Source organism: Eurytemora carolleeae, unplaced genomic scaffold (assembly GCF_000591075.1).
Source record: "Eurytemora carolleeae unplaced genomic scaffold, Eaff_2.0 scaffold122, whole genome shotgun sequence".
Lineage (NCBI taxonomy): Eukaryota > Metazoa > Arthropoda > Copepoda > Calanoida > Temoridae > Eurytemora > Eurytemora carolleeae.
Window position 1 is genome coordinate 236736 of NW_019396131.1, and position 25208 is coordinate 261943.

The following is a 25208-nucleotide window of genomic DNA, read 5'->3' on the forward strand; positions in this document are numbered from 1 at the left end:
GACAGTGCAGTATTTCTTGAATTCTATGAAACTATAAATTATATTCTATTCAGAAGACCAAATTCCACCTTCAGATCGTTACTTAACACGTCTAGGTTGTAATCAAAGTCTAATTCTTTGACTAACCCTGTAAGATAGAATCGAAAAGTGGGAATACTTCTTTTTTATTATATTTAAATCAAATCTTTAGTATAAATTATGAACGTATTGAAAGAGTGTTTAATCTTTAAAAGAAATCTAGGTTAAATAATTCCATTCCTAACATTAAAGGTTAAAATGATTACATTTTTATTCGATTATACCCACGCACGCGCGTTTAGGCTGAAATGAGAAAGGGTGCATAGCAATTTTAAAAGTGTTTGCAGCATGTTTTTTTTAATAAAACTGCTTACTTTTAAATAGGGTCAGTGCAATAAATATTTATATTTGATTATGATTTTAAGTAGAAAAATGTAATAATGGAAATTCTTAAACGAGATAAATAATCTTGATGTATTCTTTAACGAATACAAAATAATTAAGTAAATATTGATCTATGTTGAAAAGATCAATCAATATAAGGAGCGTGTAAGAATGAATATTCTTCAACTAGTGAAATAATTTCCATTCTTTAATGCTTGGAGCGTGTAAGAAGATACATTCTTTTACGCTCTGACCGTGTAATAATTTCCTTATGATATGGTATTATGATATTATCTTACCTTATCTATCAGACTTGATAAAAAGGCCTTTACATATATCTCATTACAACAGACAACCGACATTGTGCCAGTCGATTTCCTTCTTTGTTTCTGCTAAGTAATTCCACAAGTAAATTTTATAGAGAAACCGCAATTGAAAATTATTGGTTTTCAAACAGAAAAAAAATATATCTACATCATTTTGAACAATGGTACCTTTCAACCAAGGAGTTACATAAACCGAAATCGACAGTAACAAAAAGAACGGATACAATAACAATATCTATATTCTTATGATGATAGGTCTCCCATTCAGCTGTGTGCTGTGCTGTACTGTACTGTTCTGTTCTGTACTGTACTGTACTGTACTGTACTGTACTGTACTGTNGGAAATCTACATTGAGAAACAGAAAAAATCCGCAATATTAAATAAATTGTTGCTATAGAAAAGGTCTGTCCTGAGTTCAGAAGAATTGAAACCTTTGGAAGATATTGAAAAATTCAACAAGTTTCTGAATTCTATTCCAGGCCTTAACCACGCAGAAGTCAGGGATGAGCTCATGGCAAAAATAGGAAAAAATTAAACTTTATGAAAAAATGTAGAATTATTTTTAAACAGGATTTTAACATTTTATGATAAAATACTAAAATTAATAATAATTTAATATATTTGGAAAAAATATTTGACATTTTCCGTCTGAGTGATAATGAAAAGTACTGTTTAAATTGTTGTATCTAAAAAGTAAAAATATCTCCCGGAAAAACTTTATACTAAAACAAAAAATATATATAAAGGAATTGAGTCTTTGCCACAAACTCGGATTTTTAAATCCCAATTTCTTTAAAACCAAATATCGTAGACCGTAGATATTTCAAACTATGAATTCTAGTGGATCAAACAATGTAAGTTTGAAATATGAAATGTTTTCATCATCTGGTTGTTGAGATTTAGGTATTACAAAATTGGGATTTGTGGCAAAAACTCAATTCCTTTTTTAAAGAAAAATTTGAAAGTTGAAACATTATTTACAAATTAAGAGAAATCGGATAGTAAAAAAAGTTTAAATCAGTAAAAATTAATTCAAATATTTGAAAACTTCCTTTTTGTAGTCTTTTAGTTCTTTTGAACAAGTTTTGTTTTTGTAAAATAGTTGAGTGCACTGAACTTTCCTCATCAGAATGCCTGGATCTAGTGGTTTGTGAATACAGCAGAGCTAACTCCAGGTACAGATTTTAGCACAAGGGGAGTGGGTACCAAAAACCTTAAAATATAACGTCTTAAACACAATTTTAATTCAAAAAACAGTAGATTTGTGTTCAAAAAGTCACATTTAGGTTTATGGCCGGTGTTGTGCATCAGTTCTCCACCCTCTATTGTTATAACCATTTCAACGCAATTTTAGACACTTTGCAATGTTTATTGATATATTTAGATTAGAAAACACATTAAAAATGATCTTTGTCATGAATAAATATTGATTGTTTGATATTTTGAAAAGGAAAACGACATTTGAAAGGAAATAACTTTTTTGGCCCCTTCATTAATGCATGTTATAACTAAATGTGCGTTTATTTATGTAAAATAATAATTTTGAATGTTTTGATACGACTTTTGATGTTTAAAATTGCGTTGCAATTGTGAAAACTTTAAGGGCAGATGAATTGATGCCCGACACCGGTCTAAAATTCAAAACTGTGCCTCAACAAAATTTTGATTTATCAAAATAAAAAATTTGGAAATCTACATTGAGAAACAGAAAAAATCCGCAATATTAAATAAATTGTTGCTATAAAAGATTAAAGAAACATTAAGAGCCAAATATATGACGAGGAACAAGGTCATAATGCAAGGAAAGTTAATTGCAGTTGCGTATACTCTGCGTGCATATTAAAACCAGTTCTCTCTGGAGGAAATTTGTGAACAAGAATATATGCATCGGTGTTCGTTTTGTATCCCAGGAGGTTAAAAGCAGTAAATTTTGATAATTCACATAATAGTTTCCTATGACCAGAATATTTCATTGAAATATTCTGAAAACCCCCTTGAATCCATAGATTTTACTGATCCAGGAGGGGGGGGGGCGAAACCCCATAACACCCCTGAGTAGGTACGACTCTGTTTCGAAATTGTTACCAAATGATATAACCAAGGTTATAATGCTAGGAAAGTTAATTACAGTTGCTGCGTACATATTGAAACGCAGCAGTTTAGTATCTGAGGAGGTTAAAAGCATTAAATTTTGATTTCCTATGACCAGAATATTTCATGGATATATTGATTCTGAAATAACTTTCCTTGCATTATAACCTTGACGAGTTATTATATAAACTTTAAACATGTATTTGACGAAACTAATTTATCCCTATGTTTAGGTACAATGAGGATGAGAAGGATGGAATATCTCTGGTTCTCTATCAATTATTAAACTCTAGGAAATTATTTTATTTTAGTTTATTATTTAGTTTAGAATTAAACGCTAAAGAAGTTAAACGTTGTAATTATTCCTACAACAGCCGTTTACTGTGCTTGCAAAAATAAAGAAGACTGTGAACCAATAAAGTGTTTTAAATTATCCCCCCCCCCCCCACTCAACCAATCAAACCCTAATTTTGATATTTAATATTTTTTAAAGACTATTAACCATAATATAATAATTATTCAGTAAGCTGAGTAGTGGAACTAAATCAAGGATCAGGGTTGCTGCTGGAGTAGGAAGGAAGGATGGATGCTCCATATACTCCTGCACTCTTTAACAAACTAAACCCGACTCTCATAACGCAATTTATGCATTTTAAATAGAATTTTCCTCCGAATGAAAAGTAATTATTTCCTCTAAAAGAATCTCTCGAAATTTAATATGTCAATGTCGTCTTAGTTTGAAAATGTTTTGAAAGCAGCGAAAGAATTATAAATTGAACATTTGATAAAGAAATCAATGATTATATAACTTAAGTCCCTGTTCAATCGTTGCATGACCCGAGTTGGTACAAGGATTTACTAATCTAGTATAATTGTACCGTAAATATATTCCCTCTACCTGTTGGTCTAAGATACCCAGTACCACAGTACTCAGTGTGTAGTCTACCCACCGCGTGTACAAAATACAATATATTACATTAGACAGACCATGTAAAACAAGTGCAATATTACTTTTCCTATTTAGTGCAATATTTTAAAATGCAAAATCATTTTTTCCTATTTAGTGCAATAATTTTTAATGCAATAATATTTCCTATTTAGTGCAATATTTTTTAATTCTATATTATTTTTTCCTTTTTAATGCAATATTCTTTAATTCAATATTTTTTTCCCTATTTCGTGAAATATTCCGGAATGTATATTATGTTTTCCTGTTTATTGCAGTATTATTTAATTCAATATTATTTTTTCCTATTTAGTGCCAAATTCTTAAATGCAATATTATTTTTTCCTGTTAGTGCCAATTTCTTGAATGCAATATTATTTTTTCCTGTTAGTGCCAATTTCTTGAATGCAATATTATGGTTTCCTATTTAGTGCAATATTCATGAATGCAATATTATGTTTTCCTGTTAGTGCCAATTTCTTAAATGCAATACTATGGTTTCCTATTTAGTGCAATATTCTTGAATGCAATATTATGTTTTCCTGTTAGTGCCAATTTCTTGAATGCAATATTATGGTTTCCTATTTAGTGCAATATTCTTGAATGTAATATTATGTTTTTCTGTTAGTGCCAAATTCTTGAATGCATTTCTACTTTTCATATGTTATGCAATATTCTTTTATTAGTTTTTCTTATTTAGTGTCATATATTCTTGAATACAGTATTATTCACTTGTTTAGCGCAATATTTTGTATTGCAATATTGTATTTTCCTATGTAAGGCAATATTCTTGATTGCAATATTTTTTTCAAAATTTCGAAGTAAACTGTAGACCTTGTTTAGTTTTCGTATGCTTGGTTCGTAGTTAAACTAAACTTTTCCTTTAGTCCAAAGGTGGGTGGGCTGTAAATGAACCTATCCCATCCTAGCTCCATTTAACTTTTCTAACCAACCCATCCCTAGCTCCATCTAACTTTTCTAACCAACCCATCCCTAGCTCCATTTAACTTTTCTAACCTACCCATCCCTAGCTCCATCTAAATATTCTAACCTACCCATCCTAGCTCCATTTAACTTTTCTAACCAACCCATCCCTAGCTCCATCTAAATATTCTAACCTACCCAACCTAGCTCCATTTAACTTTTCTAATCAACCCATCCCTAGCTCCATCTAAATATTCTAACCTACCCAACCTAGCTCCATCTAACTTTTCTAATCTACCCAACCCGAACCCATCCTAGCTCCATCTAATTACTGTAACCTACCCATCCTAGCTCCATCTAATTATTCTAACCTACCCAATCTGAACCCATCCTAGCTCCATCTAACTATTCTAACCTACCCAACCTAAAACTGTCCTATCTTCATCAATCTATTCTAACATACCCAACCTGAACCCAACTTAGCTCCATCTAACTATTCAAACCAACCAATCCTAGCTCTACCTAACTATTCTAACCAGTCCAACCTAAACCCATCCTAGCCCCATCTATCTATTCTAACCTACCCAACTTGAACCCATCCTAGATTTATCTAACTATTGTAATCTACCCAACTTGAACCCATCCTTGCTTCATCTAAATATTCTAACCTACCCAACCTAGCTCCATCTAACTATTCTAACCAGTCCAACCTTAACCCATCCTAGCCCCATCTATGTATTCTAAGCTACCCAACTTGAACCCATCCCAGATTGATCTAACTATTCTAACCTACCCAACTTGAACCCATCCTAGCTCCATCTAACTATTCTAACCTACCCAACTTGAACCCATCCTAGATCCATCTAACTATTCTAACCTACCCAACCTGAATCCATCCTAGCTCCATCTAACTATTCTAACCAGTCCAACCTTAACCCATCCTAGCCCCATCTATCTATTCTAACCTACCCAACCTGAATCCATCCTAGATTCATCTAACTATTGTAACCTACCCAACTTGAATCCATCCTTGCTCCATCTAACTATTGTAACCTACCCAACTTGAATCCATCCTTGCTCCATCTAAATATTGTAACCTACCCAACTTGAACTCATCCTAGCTCCATCTAACTTTTCTAACCATACCCATCCTGAACCCATCCTTCATCCATCTAACTATTCTAACCATACCCATCCTGAACCTATTCTAGTTTCATCCAAACAGATTATCAAATACAATAGGTGGCAACAGAGAAATGGACCAATTATACACGACGTCACAAGTGTCAAATATAACAAGGAAAACGAAATTGTCTCACATTAGTTGACATGTTTTCCAAGATTAAATAAAAAAGTGTAAAAACAGAAACTAAAGAACACATAAAATTGCACTTATTTTACTGTAAGGAAAGCACTTTATTCTAAAATTATCTCTATTATTGATAATTTTGTCGGACACAAAAACTGAATTGACACTTGTGACGACAGAATATAACTGTACTGAGAGTGTACAAATTCTACGTTGCCATTTATTGTATTAGAATCTATTTGAGTTTCATCTAACTATTCTAACCTCTGATCTAAATATTATTTAAAACTGTTGCTTTACAATTAAAATGATGGAATAAAGTAGTTTTCATCGAGTCTAGTGGTGTGATTTTAGACTAAAGTGCAATATTTTCTCTACAATACAATATGATTTATAACACCAACCAAGGAATTAAATTAGAAATTAAAAAATTGCTTTGCAATTAAAATAATGATAAAAGTAGTTCTTTTCTAGTGGTGTGATTTTGGATAACAGTGCAATATTTTGTCTACAATGCAATTTACATAATAATATAAAACTAAAAAATACAACTGTGAAGGTAAACCAATACTTTTTATTTAGATTTCAGTTAAATTTTCCCGCCTCATTGTGCTTCAGTTGACAGAGATTATTACACTACTTCCTTGCAACTTTCTTTTTTACTATACACCAATTACTCTCAATTATAGGCCGGACATTGTTAAACTTCATGGACATTGTCCGGTGTAAACCAAACTTTGATTCAAACTATTACCGACAGAATTAGAGGTTGGCTTTGTGTCTCTGCGACTTGCACTCGCAGACTGAAACCACCTTGAAAAAAAATCCAGACTATGTGTTTAAGATGTGTGTTTCTGCGACTTTTTAACTTTGTGACTTTTTTAATTTTCAAAAATTTTTCAATTTTTTTTCAATCCAATTGTATTTTAAACTGTGACTTTGCGACTCCCAGAGTCGCACACTGAAACCACATTGAAAAAATCCAGACCATACGTTTCAGATCTGTGTTTTTGCGACTTTGTGACTTGTGACTTTAAATTTTCTAGAATTTTTCAAAAAAATTTTAGTCCAATTTTATTTTAAACTGCGACACTCTCACTGACTTAAACCACCTTAAAAAAGCAGACTATGTGTTTCAGTCCTGTGTTCCTGGGATTTTTGGACTTTGTGACTTTTTTAAATTTTTCTTGAAGGAAAAGGTGCGCAAGTCACTTTTCTTTGCTATGAATATTAATAATAATACCGATAATGATGACAATAAATTCTGGGTGATAATCAAATAAATTTTTGCTGCTTAACTTCAAGTAATTTAAAAAGAGGATCTTGGCCGCTTTACAATGACACCCTTGTAACCGTAAGTTTTTATTTTATTAATTATGATGAAGATAATGTTTGTTTTTTAGGACTAAAAAATTTGGAGCAATTTATTTATCTGTAATCACAACCTTCAAATTATACTATAAAAGTTAAGATTTTCTTTATATTCAATTTTTAAAAAAATTAAAAAACTTAGGTCTATCTTGCTCTATATATAATCTGTCTCTCTCTAGTATACAAATTTTGAAAGGAGACTGGTTTAAGATCTATATTGGAACAAGGTTTCAAGAATAAAGCAAAGAATGAAATAAAATATGTTGATTAGCAATATAACTAAGGAAAATTAAATTTACACGCTGACGCAAATTGTGAACTGTGAAGGGTGGAGGGGCAAGGCACCACCGCCCCCCCCCCTTGTAGCCGCCTTTTTCTTACGAAGTATTAATAAGAAGAAATGATCTTCATACATTTAAATAATTTATATAGGTAAGGAACTATATTTTTGCAAAAACTTAATTTGTATAATCAATATATCTTTGCAACCTGATGGTGTAGACCTTTGATATGCCAAACATAGACTATAGGATCAAAGAATTCCTAGTTTGAAACAGCAAAGGTCTACGTAATTGGGTTGCAAAGACAAAGGTGTTTAAAAAACGTTGCTTCTTCTTTTCCTTTTCTCATCTCAAAGTTGAATTTTTTTAAAAACTTTTCCATAAATATAGTTTTCAATTTCTGGTTTATGATTTATATTGATTTGAATGTTATTTTATCGTTCAAACTGAAGAAGGAAGATATATTAGGGTTGGACGAGGGGAGGAAGGCCAACCACATCATACTCTAGTCCGAACCACATTCTCCTCATTTTCTCGTCCGAACCACCTCGAAATCCTCGTCCTTTCAATATTATTTTTTTTGAGTGTCCGATCCTTGAAAATAAATACTTTTTTTAAAAATATGGCGACGTTAGGGCATAAAACATGACTAGAATAAAGTTTTCCAAGGATTTTAAGATGTTGGAATCTTCAAATCCACGAGAATGATGTCAAACATTATTTAAGTAAAACTTAAATCTCTTCTGCCTCCATAATGGCTAACCTTCGTGATATAAAATAAATAGAGAATTATTCGGCATACCTCTGCCTATAATTTTCCCCATGGAACCACCCGGAAAAATTCTATGGTTTTCACTATAGTTAACAAAAACGATTAAAGTTCTTTAAACCTGGAATTATTTGCGGCATTCTACACCAGGAATATCTGAAAATGCGCGTAAAAAATGTGTACATTTTTAAGGACATTAAACTTGAAATCTTTAATTCAATTGAAACTTTTTACTTTGATTTACAAAAATTTGATATTTCATTTATGCCCTAACGTGGCTTGATTCTTAAAAAATAGTTTTATATGGAAGATTAGACACTTTAAAAAAAAAAATATTGAAAGGACGAGGATTTCGAGAAAATGAGGAGAATGTGGTTCGGACTAGAGATTGATGTGGTTGACCTTCGTCCCCTCGTTGGACAATATCAAAACCTTTGTTGAAATTTTATCTAAATCTTAATTTTCAAAAGGAGAGATTAGAAGGAGAAATAAAACAACACAGATCAAGTGAAATGAATGAGAAAAGAAACTAGGACGGATTAAAATAATAGAAGGAGAAAAGAAACTAGGACGGATTAAAATAATAGAAGGAGAAAAGAAACTAGGACGGATTAAAATAATAGAAGGAGAAAAGAAACTAGGACGGATTAAAATAATAGAAGGAGAACAAAATAGAATGGATTCAGAGAATTGTAGGGAAACAAAGTTAGAACGTATAAAGAGAAGATATGAAGAAGGGAAACTAAGACGGATTAAAATGGTTCGAGGAGAAGGATATGAGAGAATATGAGGAGAAGCAAAGCCATGGATTACGAGGATAGAAGGAGAAACGTAACTGGGATGAACTAAGAAGTAAAACAGATTTTATAAATATTGAAAAAAAATACACTTTGACAGATTTAAACAATAGAAGGAGAAACAAAACTAAAGAGATTGAGAGAATAGAAAGCTTGTACTGATTCGTTAACCATTAAACCCCCTTCTAGGTTTTTTTTCCGAGCACTCTCATTTTCGAGACGATCACCATGAAATTTTGTGGTTTTTAAGGAATAAAAATATTAAGGATTTATTGAAATATAAATTTTTGTTTCAATGCATACGGTAGGGTACAGGGCGGTAAAAAGTCCGATTTATGGGTTATATTGATTACCTTTATACAGATTATTGTCTTTTTAAGCCCGTTCTGGATCTATCTTGGCTTTGAAAAGGTTTATTTTGCAGGTTGGCTGATGATTTTCATCCCCGAGAGATAATGAGTCTTTATTCAGAGCAGGGTTGACCGAATCCGATAGTTTTTTTTTGGTAATAATTTTAATATGTCTAAAAAAGAAACCGATTCCTCACATTAAACTAGGGTTTTCTTATCACCATATCTTTAGAACCAGATGATGTAAACCTCTGATATTTCAAACTTTGACTATTTGATCAAACAGAATTGATTGTTTTAAATTTCTGTAGGTTGTAATGATAAGAATTGAAAAAATATTAAGTTTTAGGCGAGAAATCAGCCCCCCTAAGTTTAAGAAACTTATATAGCAATGAAAAGTTGGCCGGACAATATTTTCCAATATTCAGCCAAAGAAATGTTTTATTCATCAATAGATAAATATTCTATTGAAACCTTCCTTTTATCTTCTCCTGACAAGAGAATATTAGAGTTAGAACATGCGCAGTGTATACTGCAGGGGAACAGTACTGCAGTGCAGGATCTCCATTCATTGATAAACATACCAACCCTTACATAACACAACACTTATATAATATAAACATTTTTACATTTTAACCATTTCATACGAAAGCTTATTTTTCATTTGGATGGAAATTCTTTTATTCTTTTATTTTTTTTACGTTGGTATTCTAATTTTTTAATAAAGAAACAACAAAGCGATATCGATTGATGATTAAATCGAACAATTGGTGGTTTAGGACAAAATCAATCGATTATCGGCTGATTAAGTTTAAAAGTACAAGGACATTTTTCAGTTTACTCATCCTTAGTCCTGTGTGTGTAGGGATAGGAAAGGAAAGGAGCTGCAGAGAGAGAGAGAGAGAGAGAGAGAGAGCAGCTGTCACACTGTACGAAGGTTTCAGTTCAGAGGAATCGGGACGAAGGAACTCACATGCCCTGGATATTATGGATAAAAGAGAACCCTGCGGGGTTGAAATCCAATCTTCCCTCCGAACCAGCTCCGCTAGTATTAATACAGAGGTGACCCAAGTTGATTCATCCAACCCTTATGATTCCGACCGTCCCATCTCCTACCGGGAAATCGAACTCGAACATTTAGATGGAAACTCAAACAGTGAACATGCAAAAGATTTAAAAGCGTGCGAATCCTGTGTGAGTAATCCAGATCTGGAGCAAAACCCTTTACATGTGAATCCAACCGTGAGAAATGCAGGGATTGAGGAGAGGGATCGATCCCTGATGAAGGCGGAAAGGGCGGAGATAAAATCAAGGCGGCGGATGATCGTGTTGATCGTTACCCTTCTCTGTCTAGCAGGAGCAGTGCAGGGTATCCTCGTCAACGGTCTGATCAACGTTGTGATCAGTAGTCTAGAGAAACGGTAGGTTATCCTCCTGCTGCAGGGGAGGGAAGATACATCAGGAACCATCAAAGCTTTGTTTACAAAAATAAAGTGAACTGCAGTTTCTGGTAGAAACGTAAACAATCTCGAATTTTGTTGATATCCCTTAAAGAAACTGCAGTACACATTTTTGTAAACATTGATTTGGGAGTTTTGGTTTTCATTATTTTTATCATGCTTTATAACCAAACAGAGATAAACTTAAAAATCGGTTTCACCTTCTAAAAACTATTTATTATGATTTATCTTTTGGTTTGTTTGTATCCAATAAACGTCAAAACGGCTGAGCCGATTAGTCCCACATTTTTGGTGGAAACGACCAAAGGGAAGGGTAATAATGACCGTTCAGAACTAAAAAATGTTGCATACAAATTATTTCGAGTTTTATATTTTTGAGAAATCTACCATTAAAAACGAAGAAATCTGCGAAAGCTTCATCGTTATGTTTTTATAATAATATAAAAAATGGCAGCCGTTGAATTAAAATTCAATACAATTATTAATAGAAACTGATTTAAAAGTCTATTATCTTAAATTTTGAACAGAACACTAGAAGAACATAGTATGAGGCCTTTTAAAAAATCGTACATAAGCTATAAGTTTATTAGAAATAAGGATTTATTTCATCTTTTTTATTTAAAGTAAAGTTAGGGCCAGAGAAGTATTTGCATATATGAAACAAATATATTTATTTAGTAATTCTAAATATATGAATATCCAAAAACTAGTTCTTTCATTTATCAATTATTTATTCAACTTAAATCTCTTTATCATTGTATTTTTTTAATATGAAAAAATATAAAAATGAATGAGAATATATTGATTTTCATGCTGGAAAGTGTCCTTCTCTTTTCATCGTCATTGATTGAAAACCATGTTGTTAATGTTGATTGATTGATGGAAGAAAGTCCTATAGGAAGAACATTGTTTTGTTTGACTCCTAGTATTTCTCCATTTTCTACGATATTCTAGTTTTGAAAAATGTTAAACTCTGCTTAAACTATATTGGACAGATTTGTTTATTTTCTTCAAATTTGGTCGGAACAGCATGAATTCATTTTAGACAGTTATACAGGTCCTAAACATTTCATCCAAAATATCGAATCCATGAAACCACGTCAAATTAAAGTAAGTTTTATTTTAGATTAAAATTTTTCATGTTTAATTGCAATAAAAAAGTCTGTTGTTCTGATACTTGTGTGTACGTCAAAACTTAAGAAGCTAGGATTTTACAAAGTCGTAAATTTGACCTTCTCTTCTGTTTAGTGGTTGGTCAATAACGGTTCTTTTCTCTTACGTTGATCGATGAAATAGCATTTATTATCACGATAATTGAATTTTTTTATTTTTTTTTCAAATTTAATTTTAGTTAAAACTTGTTCCTTTTCGAGAACATACTTTTCTTCTAAAAGTTATTGAAAAGATTAAATGTAAAAACCGATCTTTGGCACCCAAACAATTTTATTTCTCATATATGTCTTCGATGTATAATTGAAAGGAGTTATAAGGTCGTAAAATCAAACCAGTAATTCTGCATAAAATGTAGTTTTTCTTCTGTCAAGATTGCGTCATGCATATTTATGAAGAATTTAATTTGACCCGGTTGTTGTCTATTTATTATGTTGTGAGTGAAGTAAGTGAATATTTGAAAGGAAGACGACTTATGAGACTTTATTTTTTTCATGTTTATATGCCTTGAAAAGTCGCTTTCCATTGACAGGTATTTTGGGATGCATTTTTAAGTTACTATAGGGCCCAGGTTTATATTATTATTCATAGTCATTATTACTTCCGCCGTTTATCAGCGCTTGTTATTAAATTATGATTTTAGGATTCACGGCTAAAAAAATGGTTTTAAGCTTATAAGACCCACGCGGGGTACCCTTCCAAATTTTAAGCTGTGTGGGGGTGGTGTTTTCCACCCACCCCCTGTGTTTTTCTAAATACCTTAAAAATGGCTGACATTAGAACGCTTAAACTTATTCACTTTTTCAACATCAAAGTTGTGAACAAATATTGCTATTCTTTTAATGCAAAGAGTAGGCTTGATGACAGTCGGACGGGTCGGTGTTTCAAAAAATCAAAAGTGCTGAATAACTTTTTTATTAATTAAGCTTATATATTTAAAAGACCCTTGAAAAATGGATGTACTAACATGTGTCACATGTAATATTTGTCAAAACTAAAAGTAATTATTTCTTTACATTTTTCCGACGTACTTTTTGAACTTTTTTAAGTCCTCCTTTGCACCCTAACCATTACAGTTACAGGTCTAATTTTTTTTATTGAGCAGGCCTTGAAAAGTTGGACTAGAGACATTTATCACATTCTCCTATCTCAACTCTAAGGGCAAAATCATAGGAGGGGGGAGGGGGCGCCCCAGCATATATTAGACAAAAAAGCCCTGCCCTGATATGGTTAATAATTAAATTATAGGTAACTAAACTTGCCCAAAGGCGCAACTAGGAAAGGGGAGATTGTAATATCAAATTTTTTTTTAGAAACAATGGGGATTTAGGGTGAAAATTAAATTATATGGTTTAAAAATATAAAATATTCAATATTTCGGAGATATTTCTTGAATATTCAATATTTCTTAGATCTTTCTTGAATCTTCAATATTTCGGAGATCTTTCTTGGATAATCAATTTTTTGGAGATCTGTCTTTATTATTCATATTTTGGAGATCTGTCTTAATTATTCATATTTTGGAGATCTGTCTTGAATATTCAATATTTCGGAGATCTGTCTTGATTATTCAATATTTCGGAGATATGTCTTGAATATTCAATTTTTTGGAGATATGTCTTGAATATTCAATATTTCGGAGATATGTCTTGAATATTCAATATTTCGGAGATATGTCTTGAATATTCAATATATCTAAGATCTTTCTTGAATATTCAATATTTCGGAGATATGTCTTGAATATCTAATATTTCGGAGATCTGTCTTGAATATTCAATATTTCGGAGATATGTCTTGAATATTCAATGTAAGATAAAGATTTTAGAAAATATAAAACCACATTTTGCAATAACAATATAGTTAAATTTGTCTTACTAACTTTGATTTTTCTTCTTCAGGTTTGGGATCCGATCAACAGAGAGTGGTTTTATCGCCAGCAGCTACGATATTGCGTCCTTCATCTGTCTTCTCCCGGTCTCATATCTTGGAGGAAATAAACCAAACCTGGAACTCATCCTCACTTTTACCTTATTGGAACAAAAGTTTAGATTAACGGGATTGAAAACGTATAAATAATGAAACCTTTTTTTAAATATGTGCCAAAACTGTTCTCAACGACATCTTTCGGACTCTTATCTCTTGTAAAATATCAAATTTGGGATTTATTTTTTCAACTTTTGTTGTAGAAATCAACAGATCAAGTTTTAGATAAGCATTATTTGATGTATGTTTTCATTTAAACGATTAATTGGTATCGTTGAGAATCCTTTATGGTAATGATTTAATGGAAAATTACTTTGAAGCTCTATATTTGCACTAAATTGCAAAACCTTTAAACAATTTTTACGCTGAACTGTAAAATTCAAGACTTTCTAATTTTGCGGTTAGTTTTTTGCACAGATTTTGCACGCCTCAATTCTAGTGCAACAAAATGGTTTCGTTTCATGAACATATACACTAAAAGAGATATATTTAAACAGGAGGGGGTAAACCAAAACCAAGTTTTAAAGTTTCTCACTTTCAAGGAGGTGAAATGATGTTCGGTAGAGTTGGGGGCTAGTTCATCGTCGCCCCCCCCCCCTCTAACCTTTGTGTATGTCCGTATAACTTATTTTGTGCCAGTATTGTCTTGTATGAGGTGCGTGGAGCAAATAATTAACATTTTGTTAAAATTTTACTTTTTAAGATATACTTAATACTTAACCTTTGTCTCCTTTTAAAAAAACGGGTTAAAAAAACTAATATTTTTAATGCTGATATTATATGTTCACTTAAGAGGTTTTTAAGATATGAACCGGGCCGCTGCTTTTTTATTATTATTTAAAAAAATAATAGTATTGATTTAATTAAAAGTAGTCCCTCTTCTATAAATTCTTAAACAGTTCCTTTAGAAAAGACTGAATCCGGATATTTTGGTTTGTACAGGCCGAGGAACCGGAAGTAAACCTGCCTGGATTGGAGGCGGGATACTCTTGATGGGACTAGGGATGGAATTGTTTATATTATACTGCTGCTAAATACCTGACTCTTGAATAATGCAGGAATTGTCAAGATAGGGCAGCAAGGCCCAAAAAGCATGAGTTGATTTAATTTTTATGGTCAATATTTACCAAAAAATCTAGTTTTTGCCACAATCTTCGATTTTCTAATCCTTACACGAATAAAGTTTTTGCCACAAACTCAAATTTTCTAATCTCTATATCTTTGCGACCTAATGGTGTAAACCTCAGATATTTCAAGTTTGAATTATTTAATCTAACAAAATTTATAGTTGGGAATATTTAAGGTCTTATGTAACATTGAGTTATAAAGATAAAGGGATTTGAAAGTTAGAGTTTGTGACAAAGACTCAATTCCTTTGCAACGCAATGTCATAGACCTGAGATATTTCAAACTATGAATTCTATTAGATCAAATAATTTCTAAGTTTGAAAGTTGCAAAGATGTTCTAAAATTTGAATTTGTTGCAAAGACTTAATTCCTTTGATTCTATTATTGCGATCTGTTCCTGAACACTAAGGATATTTTTTGTTTTTAAAAGAACTTAATCCCCTTTGTTGTTGTTAATATAAATAATATATTGTTGACTATTGAGGTTGTATGCCTATGTATTCTAAAGAAAACCTGTAGAATTATAAATATTCAACACTGCACTACTCTCTGCATTTATCTCTTCAAGGCCAACACTTTATATTTTCAATTCTTAAAGGGACCGTTCACTTATTTGGGTAATTTCAGGGTAAACTGAACTGCCTATTCGCTCTTGATTGGTAATAACAAACCCAACCTTTGTTGCCATCAGTCTGGCCGCTTTGTTGTTTCTAATGAACTGTTTTTTAATCCCTCTATAGTCTATACAAATATAAAAACTTTGAAACTAAAATTGCTGAAGCCTACAGGTTCGGACATCTGAGAAAACATATATCAATGAACCATGTGAGCTTGCCAAAGTCCCTTTTCAAATGATTGCCTTTTTCTATTTTATGTGTTAGTCATGAAGACGCCCTAAAAAGTCCTAACTCCAGACATAATTTTGACAATTTTCTTATATAATCTGTGAGCAACCATTATATTTTCAGAGTGGAGACAACAAGTTCAAGTTTATATTCATGGGAGCTCAGCTGCTCCATGGAGCAGGAGCTGCTCCTCTCTACACCCTCGGAGTTACATATATAGATGAGAATGTTGGAACTGGAAACTCAGCTTTTTATCTCGGAGTATTCTATACAATGGCAATCGTTGGACCGGCGATAGGATACGGTATTGGGGGACAGTTGCTGAATATCCATACTGACTTCGCTAGGTGAGAAAAATAATGCAAAACTAAATATTGTCCATATAATATATATATATATATATATATCACAANAAAAATGGTTTGACACTTGTGACGTAAGAATACAGCTTTACTGAGAGTGTACAAATTCTACGTTGCCATCTATTGTCTAGAATCTATTTGCTTTATTCTATGACTTGAAAATAAAGTTTTACGTATGCATTTTCTGTCATATTGAATATTGAAAATAATATTTTAAGATTAAGGTTTTGTTTGTTTTATAGTAAAATTCGATTTATTGTAATTTTTACAAGTTTAATAATTTCCAGGTCTGCACATCCAGGCTTCCTTCCAGGGCATCTAGTTTCAGGTAAATTATTATACTTTTGTTGTCAACAAGGTTCTCAATAATGAACAGATAGACAGCGGGATAACCCTTAAATCAAAACCGATAATGCAGAGAAACTCTTTATTTCCTAAAAAATGAAATGGATAATAACATATAAATTATTACAATGATTTATGAATTTTTATAATGAAAAGATTCTTACGATCTATTTAAGGATCTGTAGGTTAAACCGTCAAGGAGTCCTAAGACGTTTTTATATATTAAAACTTCTGAAAAGAATGACAATTAATTATTAACGAAAGTCACTAATTCTTTATATGAAAATATTCCCTTAGATATTTCAAACTATGACTTCTTTTATATCAAACAATATAAGTTTGAAATATCAGAGGTTTACATCATTTGGTTGTAGAAATATAGGTATTAGAAAATTGGGATTTGTGGCAAAGACTTAATTCCTTTATTCCAGAAAACCTGACCCTAAATTTCGAATTCTCTAATTTTATTTTATTTTATTCTTCCAACCCTTCTCTAAAAACCTTCCTATTTCTAAGATAATTAACCTTTTGTATCTGCTCTTTCCTCTTCCATTTCCTAAATTCTTAATTTCATGAGAAACCATTTTGTATAAATATGAAGAGAATCCCCCAATGTTGTCGCAGTACTGCAGTTTGTTGACTCTTAAAGTTTGTCTTGTTTTTCTTATTCTAATTAACTATTAACACCAGACACTAAGCACATTAACTATAATGCTTTCTCGTTGTTTCTTTTTTATATTTTCCCCAGAATATTTACTTTTATTCTTGGTTTTACCTTCTTTAACAATGACATTACTATTCTATTGAAAACAATATTTTTCCGATATTTGACTTCATTTTCAATCGATCGTTTAATGGTGCGGTGAAGCTGATAAATATCTAAACTAAAGTTTATATTATTTCAGATCTAGTTTCAAGGCTAAATCTGTTAAGCTCCATGATGATTTCGACCTGAGAGCAGGAGGCGGAGCTCTTCCTGTTGGGAAGGAGTTGATCGCAGCTCTTTGTATACTGTTCACAAACCCAACCTTTGTTGCCATCAGTCTGGCCGGAGCTAGTGAAGGGTTTCTCATGCAAGGACTAGCAACCTTTCTTCCTAAACTGCTACAGAATACGTTTAGTCTCTCCGAGTCCCAGGCGGCGATTAATGTTGGAGTTATCAGTGTTGTGGCAGGCGGCGGGGGAACTTTACTCGGCGGGATGATTGTGAAAAAGTTTGCACTTAAGGAGAACCTTTTTGTCAGTGTCCAAATGGAGGAATGGGCCCGTGAGTCGGATTGGGTTGGCGCCTGGTGGCTTGGATTTCTAATCTGTGGAATATTCTCAATCATCCTTGCCTTCTCAATCTTCATGCTTCCCTCCTCCCTACCAGGGGTTCAGGACCCACCTGGAGACCAGGTTACAGTTCCTCAATATTCTCCATGGGGTTTTATATTGAGTTACTCACAAATAATAAGACTTCAGTGACAATAATATTTTCCCGCAGTTTTACACTTTATTCAAGGCAGCCGACTATATTCAGCCTTAATGGCAGCCGACTATATTCAGCCATTTCGGCAGCCGACTATATTTAGCCTTAATGGCAGCCGACTATATTCAGCCTTAACGGCAGCCGACTATATTTAGCCTTAATAGCGGCCGACTATATTCAGCCTTAATGGCAGCCGACTATATTTAGCCTTAATGGCAGCCGACTATATTTAGCCTTAATGGCAGCCGACTATATTTAGCCTTAATGGCAGCCGACTATATTCAGCCTCAATATTTGCAAAATTTCAGGTCGTCCATAAAGTTCCTTCCTTTGTGGGTAACACTGTATTTTTATCATGCATTTGTTTTTTAATGAAAACTCTTTTTAAAATCTTAATACAAAATAGATTATCAAATACAATAGGTGGCAACAGAGAAATGGATCAATTATACACGACGTCACAACTGTCAAATATACAAGGAAAACGAAATTTTCTCACATTAGTTGACATGTTTTCAAAGATTAATTAAAAAACTGTAAAAACAAAAACTAAAGAACACATAAAATTGCACTTATCTTACTGTAAGATAATACCTTCATTCTAAAATTATCACTATTATCTATAGTTGGACACAAAAAATGGTTTGACACTTGTGACGTAAGAATACAGCTGTACTGAGAGTGTACAAATTCTACGTTGCCATCTATTGTCTAGAATCTATTTGCTTTATTCTATGACTTGAAAATAAAGTTTTACGTATGCATTTTCTGTCATATTGAATATTGAAAATAATATTTTAAGATTAAGGTTTTGTTTGTTTTATAGTAAAATTCGATTTATTGTAATTTTTACAAGTTTAATAATTTCCAGGTCTGCACATCCAGGCTTCCTTCCAGGGCATCTAGTTTCAGGTAAATTATTATACTTTTGTTGTCAACAAGGTTCTCAATAATGAACAGATAGACAGCGGGATAACCCTTAAATCAAAACCGATAATGCAGAGAAACTCTTTATTTCCTAAAAAATGAAATGGATAATAACATATAAATTATTACAATGATTTATGAATTTTTATAATGAAAAGATTCTTACGATCTATTTAAGGATCTGTAGGTTAAACCGTCAAGGAGTCCTAAGACGTTTTTATATATTAAAACTTCTGAAAAGAATGACAATTAATTATTAACGAAAGTCACTAATTCTTTATATGAAAATATTCCCTTAGATATTTCAAACTATGACTTCTTTTATATCAAACAATATAAGTTTGAAATATCAAGATTTTACCAAACAAAGGAATTTTTTACATGGATTTTAGTTTTCCATTAAAAATAGTTCCAGAAAGTTGGACAAGGTTCTTTACGAAAAAATAATAAATATTTGATAAAAAAAAATCAATATTCACTTGGTTTGGCTTGGAGATAAGGGACTGGGTCTGGGTTTTGAATAAGTCTCATATCTAGAGAACCATAAAACTTACAAAATAAAAACTTTAATTTCTAAACTTCTCTCTTCCTGCCAGGTTCCTGGATTACTAAAGCTGACCAGCATCACACAGTTCTTCGCTATCCTAGCAGCAATTGGTCTGCTAGCTGGCTGCTCGGTGGAGATGAAGATACACGGAACCCAACCCGGAGATGTAGAAGGGTGTGCCCAGGATTGTGAATGTGAGCTCTATAACTTTAATCCTCTCTGTCTCAACGGAGAACAATATTATAATCCTTGTTGGGCCGGGTGTACAGATATAAACCCTGCTACAGGAGGATACGTAAACTGCTCCTGCTCAGTGCTAACCCTACCCATAGAGCAGACCAATACATGGGAACCTGTATCCCTGAGTGAGGTTGAAGGAGTACCTGGACTCTGTCCGTCCAACTGTACCTACCTTCCTATATTCCTAACATCATTCTTCTTTACAATGCTCATCACATTCTTGGCAAATATGCCCTCGTTGACCGCCACGCTGCGTTGCGTTGATCCATCGGTCAGATCATTAGCTCTTGGGGTGCAGTGGCTCTTCATTAGACTTCTAGGTATTAAATGATAAATATTAATCTTTATACAAATTCGTAACTTCACTCCATATTTTCCAAAAATCACTTCTCCATAATTTTTGTGAATCTGATGAAAGATCGAAACACTTTTTTTTAGATTTATCAACATTTTGTTATGTCTTCAAACACAACTTTCTTCTTAACCATAATATTAGATAATAGCCTTGTAATTCGGTAGTCTTTGAAGTTCCGATCTTAATTCCTCTAATACTGTAGTTTTAACAGCTGACCTTTCTTCCATTTCTTCCATATTGTTGTAGTGAAAACTTCGGGATCTGGATCTTTGCATTTTGTCAGATACCCCGTAGTAGTACAAATTCTTTTCTACGTTTAAGCCTTAGTTTGGTTGGAAATATTGATTTTTATCTAGGAACTATCCCGGGTCCGGTTGCCATGGGAAGAACGTTTGATTCTAATTGCAACCATTGGAGAGAAGGATGTAATGGTCCTGAAAATTGTCTAATCTACGACAACTCAAACCTTAGGAAAGAGAACCCAAAAATATTCGGAATAACGTCCTAATTCTGAATGAAATGGTCCTAAACCTGACTGATTTTTAAACAGAGCTATTATCTGGATTTAAGAAAACCCAAGATATGCCCGAGAGAAGGACTAAAGGATCATGTATTTTTATACCGTTGTGTTGCTGAAATTACCAATTATCAATGTTCTGCTACATTTCATATTGTTGTCTTTGTTTTGTTTACAATGAGTTCTCCTCCTTAGTTCCTTTATTATGAGTCTGACAGCTTGCTGCAAGGGACTCTCAATCATAGCATTTCTTTTCGGAGTCAGGTACAGATATTTATATATATTGTAAATATATAGAAGTATATATTGTAAATATATAAATTTTGAAATCTATATTATCTGAGTTACATGATGTAAAAATTTATCCCAAATCACAAGTTTAATATGTTATATGAGATATCAAATTCAAGGCTATGTTTGATGGTATCCAGACAGGACTTGATAGCTTGAAAGCACTATAGTGTATTGGGTTTACCGTATAAACAGATGAACAATGTTTTCACTCGCGTAAACACTAAAACAGGAATAATAATTTGACAAAATAATATTTAAGAATACAGTAGTCATAAGAAAATATTAGACTCCGATAACGACCTGAAAGGGAGTGTTCGCGAAAAATGAAAGGGGGTATAGACTATAGACTTACGGTGAAAAATAAGCGCTTTTGATCGCTACTAATCTTACTTCTATCTGCTGCGTCTATAAGGAGAAAACTGTTAAAAACGACTTATACTGAAGATCGTAAAATAATCAATTTAATTCCAAACAAATCATTCAGATCATGATATTTTTTGATATTTTTGATATTTTAAATAATACTTCGCTGCTGCTGGATTTTCGAACATTCCTGGAAAATATGAGACTGTCGTCTTTATTATCAAAAATCCTCGAAACAGGAATAAATGTTACATTAGTAACTTTCAGATCATAAAAAATGAAAAAAAAATATTATGAAGTATCAACTATATACAAATGCGTGGAAAAATTATCGTTGATTGTTGGTTGTAATATCTGGATGATGTGTTTGGAATTAAATTGATTTTTTTCACGATCCGAGTTGAATGTTGCAACTTTCTGAATTTGTATGGACGCTACTTCTTCAGTATGACGCAATACAGATAGAAAATAAGATCAGTAGCGACCATAGGCAATTATTTATCGTCGTAAGCCTATACCCCCTATCATTTTTCGCGAACACTCCCTTTAAAGTAGAAATACTGCAATCATCATGCTTTTTTGGATATTTGCTTTAAAAACTAAATTCAATGCTATCTCTCTCATTTTTTGGGGGATTTTATTTATTTTGGAGGAACTTAAAACAATTTTTTAAGGAATACTAACTACAATAATATTTGGATTTGGAAAGAACATGATATAAGCATAATTTGAAGAAACACAAAAACACATTAAAGCTGAAAAAGATATTAGAAAGAAAGTATTTGTAAGAAGAGTCTGTCCTGTGAAATAAAATCACCAGAAATCTGAAATGAAAGTACAAGTCCATTAAAAAGTCATATTCTTTTTATCATAGACTTTTTCCCACTACTTTTTTATTATAACCATAAACGGATGTTACTACTAAAGATATATACATCATCTATATGTTGTCTGTTTGTTTTTATCCAATAAACGTCAAAATGGCTGAACCGATCAAGCCAACATTTGTGTGGGACCTCTCATGACACCAGGGAAGGTTTATAGATTATCAAAATTAGAAAAATTTTGCCTGAAACAAAATTCGATTTTCATAAAATTTTAAAAATCCACCAAATTTTTTTTATGAAATCCGCGAACTTTTTTGTTTTTGTTTTACAAAAAGTACAAAAATGAAAGTAAAAATATGTTCAATTGAAAAAGAAGATAGGCGCGAAGCGCCCTAAGAGCCTAATATATATATTTTTTTATATTTTTAAATATTTTTACCATTAAAGATACATATATTTTTGTATTTTTATTTTTATTTTTATTTTTGCGAAAAACGCATGTTAAGTCTTTATTCTTAATTTTAACGTTTAAAAAAAATGGTTTCTGGTTCTAGTTCTTAAAATCCAAGTTTTGTGAAATGAAGAAGGAATTGAATGGAAGGATGGGATTGCAACTACTCTGCTCTACAGAGTAGAACTAATTAGGTTTATTTCATCAATGATCTATGAAGAGAACTAACCCGGAATTCTTTATTACGGTTTCTTTTCCCAGGCCAAAGTTTTGCCGCAAAGTCAACCTTAAAAACATAAATGCAATCTGGGAAATATTCTTTATTGAGAATTTGTATTTTAAATAGGTTGATTCATTAAACATTGCAGATTTGGGAAGCTTTCATGACAAATAAACTCCTAGCATGATTATTACTAATTACTAATCCCTTTTTTACACAGGATAAAGAATGAAGATCTTTAATCTAAAACTAACATTTTGAATCTTATTTCTGTCTGTGTTACCGGATTTATCTAATTTCCCGGTGTGTAACCGGATTCATTGACGTCAAACAAACGTAAATTGCATATCGGATTCAAATATTATATGTTTCTAATCATGGCTCCTCTCTTGAAGAGCTATTGAAAAGAAAATAATAATTATCTAGTCTAATATTTTATCTAATATAATTTTTATTTATCTAATTTCTACCTGTGAAACCGGATTTATCTAATTTCTACATGTGTAACCAGATTTATCTAATTTCTACCTTTGTAACCGGATTTATCTCATTTCTACCTGTGTAACCGGATTTATCTAATTTCTACCTTTGTAACCGGATTTATCTAATTTCTACCTGTGAAACCAGAATTATCTAATTTCTACATGTGGAACCAGATTTATCTAATTTCTACCTTTGTAACCGGATTTATCTAATTTCTACCTTTGTAACCGGATTTATCTAATTTCTACATGTGCAACCAGATTTATCTACTTTCTACCTTTGTAACCGGATTTATCTAATTTCTACTTGTGTAACCAGATTTATCTAATTTCTACCTTTGTAACCGGATTTATCTAATTTCTACATGTGAAACCAGATTTATCTCATTTCTACCTTTGTAACCGGATTTATCTATCCGTTTATTTTCTCAGGTTGTACAAATCTCCGAGCTCGGAACTGATCTACGCTCAGGAAACAGAACCGGAGACAATCCTTCCTGATCCGGAAAAGGAGGAGACGGAGAAAAAGGTTGTGGTATAAAACTATGTATATTATTGATCCAGGTTGAGTTCTGACTACTCCAAGACGGAGAAGTATACAAGCAATGATCTTCAGGATACAGAACTGGAGAAAACACTATTAAACACTGTGAAGGATCAGGAGTAGATTTACCAAATTAATACAGAAAACTTTTAAATTGTTAAATATTAAGAGTTAAACGATGGTTGAGGGTTTTTAGGGAAATTGGTTTCGGCTGTGACAAGATTAAAAGTGATCTATAGTTTCAAATTTTGAAAAGATGTTTCTAATTCTAATGCATCACTTTTTTGCCAAAGATTATTTGTCATATCTAGATAAATATCTATACAAGGGATATATCTAGACAGGGGATATATCTAGACAAGGGATATATCTAGACAGGGGATATACCTAGACAGGGGATATATTTAGACATAGGATATATCTAGAAAGGGTATATATCTAGACAGGGGATATATCTAGACAGGGGATATATCAAGACAAGGGATATATCAAGACAGGGGATATATCTAGACAGGGGATATATTTAGAAAGGGTATATATATCTTGAGAGGGGATATATCTAGACAAGGGATATATCATGACAAGGGATATATCAAGACAGGGGATATATCAAGACAGGGGATATATCTAGACAGGGGCTATATTAAGACAGGGGATATATCTTGAATGGGATGTAACAATTTGTCTTAGGATTGCGCTAGATTAAACTATAATGTTGGTTAGAATTCAATAATATAATTCACAAATGCGTAGAAAGATTTTAAAGACCATTACACCGTAGAAAGAACATAGAAAACTTATTCCAGGCCAATTATCTTGTTTTTTTTTGGGGTGTAATTAGGCAAACTTTTGGCCCCAGGTCGTTTATTGAAAATATCGTGATTAGTTTCCCTCTTGTAGCATTATATATTAGATTCACATCAAATATAAGTATGATGTATCTTTATTTAAATCGTTTAGTAAACCTGATATTCTAGATATCGTAGTTATCTAAGAAATCTATTGGAGATATCCTGGATATTTATTGCAGATATAGATATTTTAGTTATCGTAGATGTCTATTGCAGATATCGTAGATATTTATTGCAGATATCCTAGATATTGCAGATA

At 32.3% G+C, this 25208-nt stretch overlaps 1 protein-coding gene across 1 annotated transcript; it reads left to right on the top strand.

Moving 5' to 3' along the window:
• Window positions 1–10479: 10479 nt before the first annotated feature.
• Window positions 10480–24212, top strand: LOC111695870 (solute carrier organic anion transporter family member 4A1). Its single transcript, XM_023465334.1, has 11 exons — window positions 10480–10988; window positions 14096–14187; window positions 15123–15192; window positions 15793–15805; window positions 16277–16495; window positions 16803–16843; window positions 17766–18087; window positions 19855–20365; window positions 20757–20871; window positions 21113–21181; window positions 23987–24212. The coding sequence occupies exons 1-11, from the start codon at window positions 10555–10557 to the stop codon at window positions 24093–24095; spliced, it is 1995 nt and encodes a 664-aa protein (XP_023321102.1). The 5' UTR covers window positions 10480–10554; the 3' UTR covers window positions 24096–24212.
• Window positions 24213–25208: the final 996 nt, after the last annotated feature.

Coding starts and splice junctions, on each gene's coding strand:
- LOC111695870 (XM_023465334.1), top strand. CDS start 10,555: ATGGATAAAAGAGAACCCTGCGGGGTTGAAATCCAATCTTCCCTCCGA. Junction 18,088..19,854: donor TGAAAAAGTTTGCACTTAAG/GAGAACCTTTTT, acceptor TCTTCCTGCCAG/GTTCCTGGATTACTAAAGCT. Junction 21,182..23,986: donor GCATTTCTTTTCGGAGTCAG/GTACAGATATTT, acceptor TTATTTTCTCAG/GTTGTACAAATCTCCGAGCT.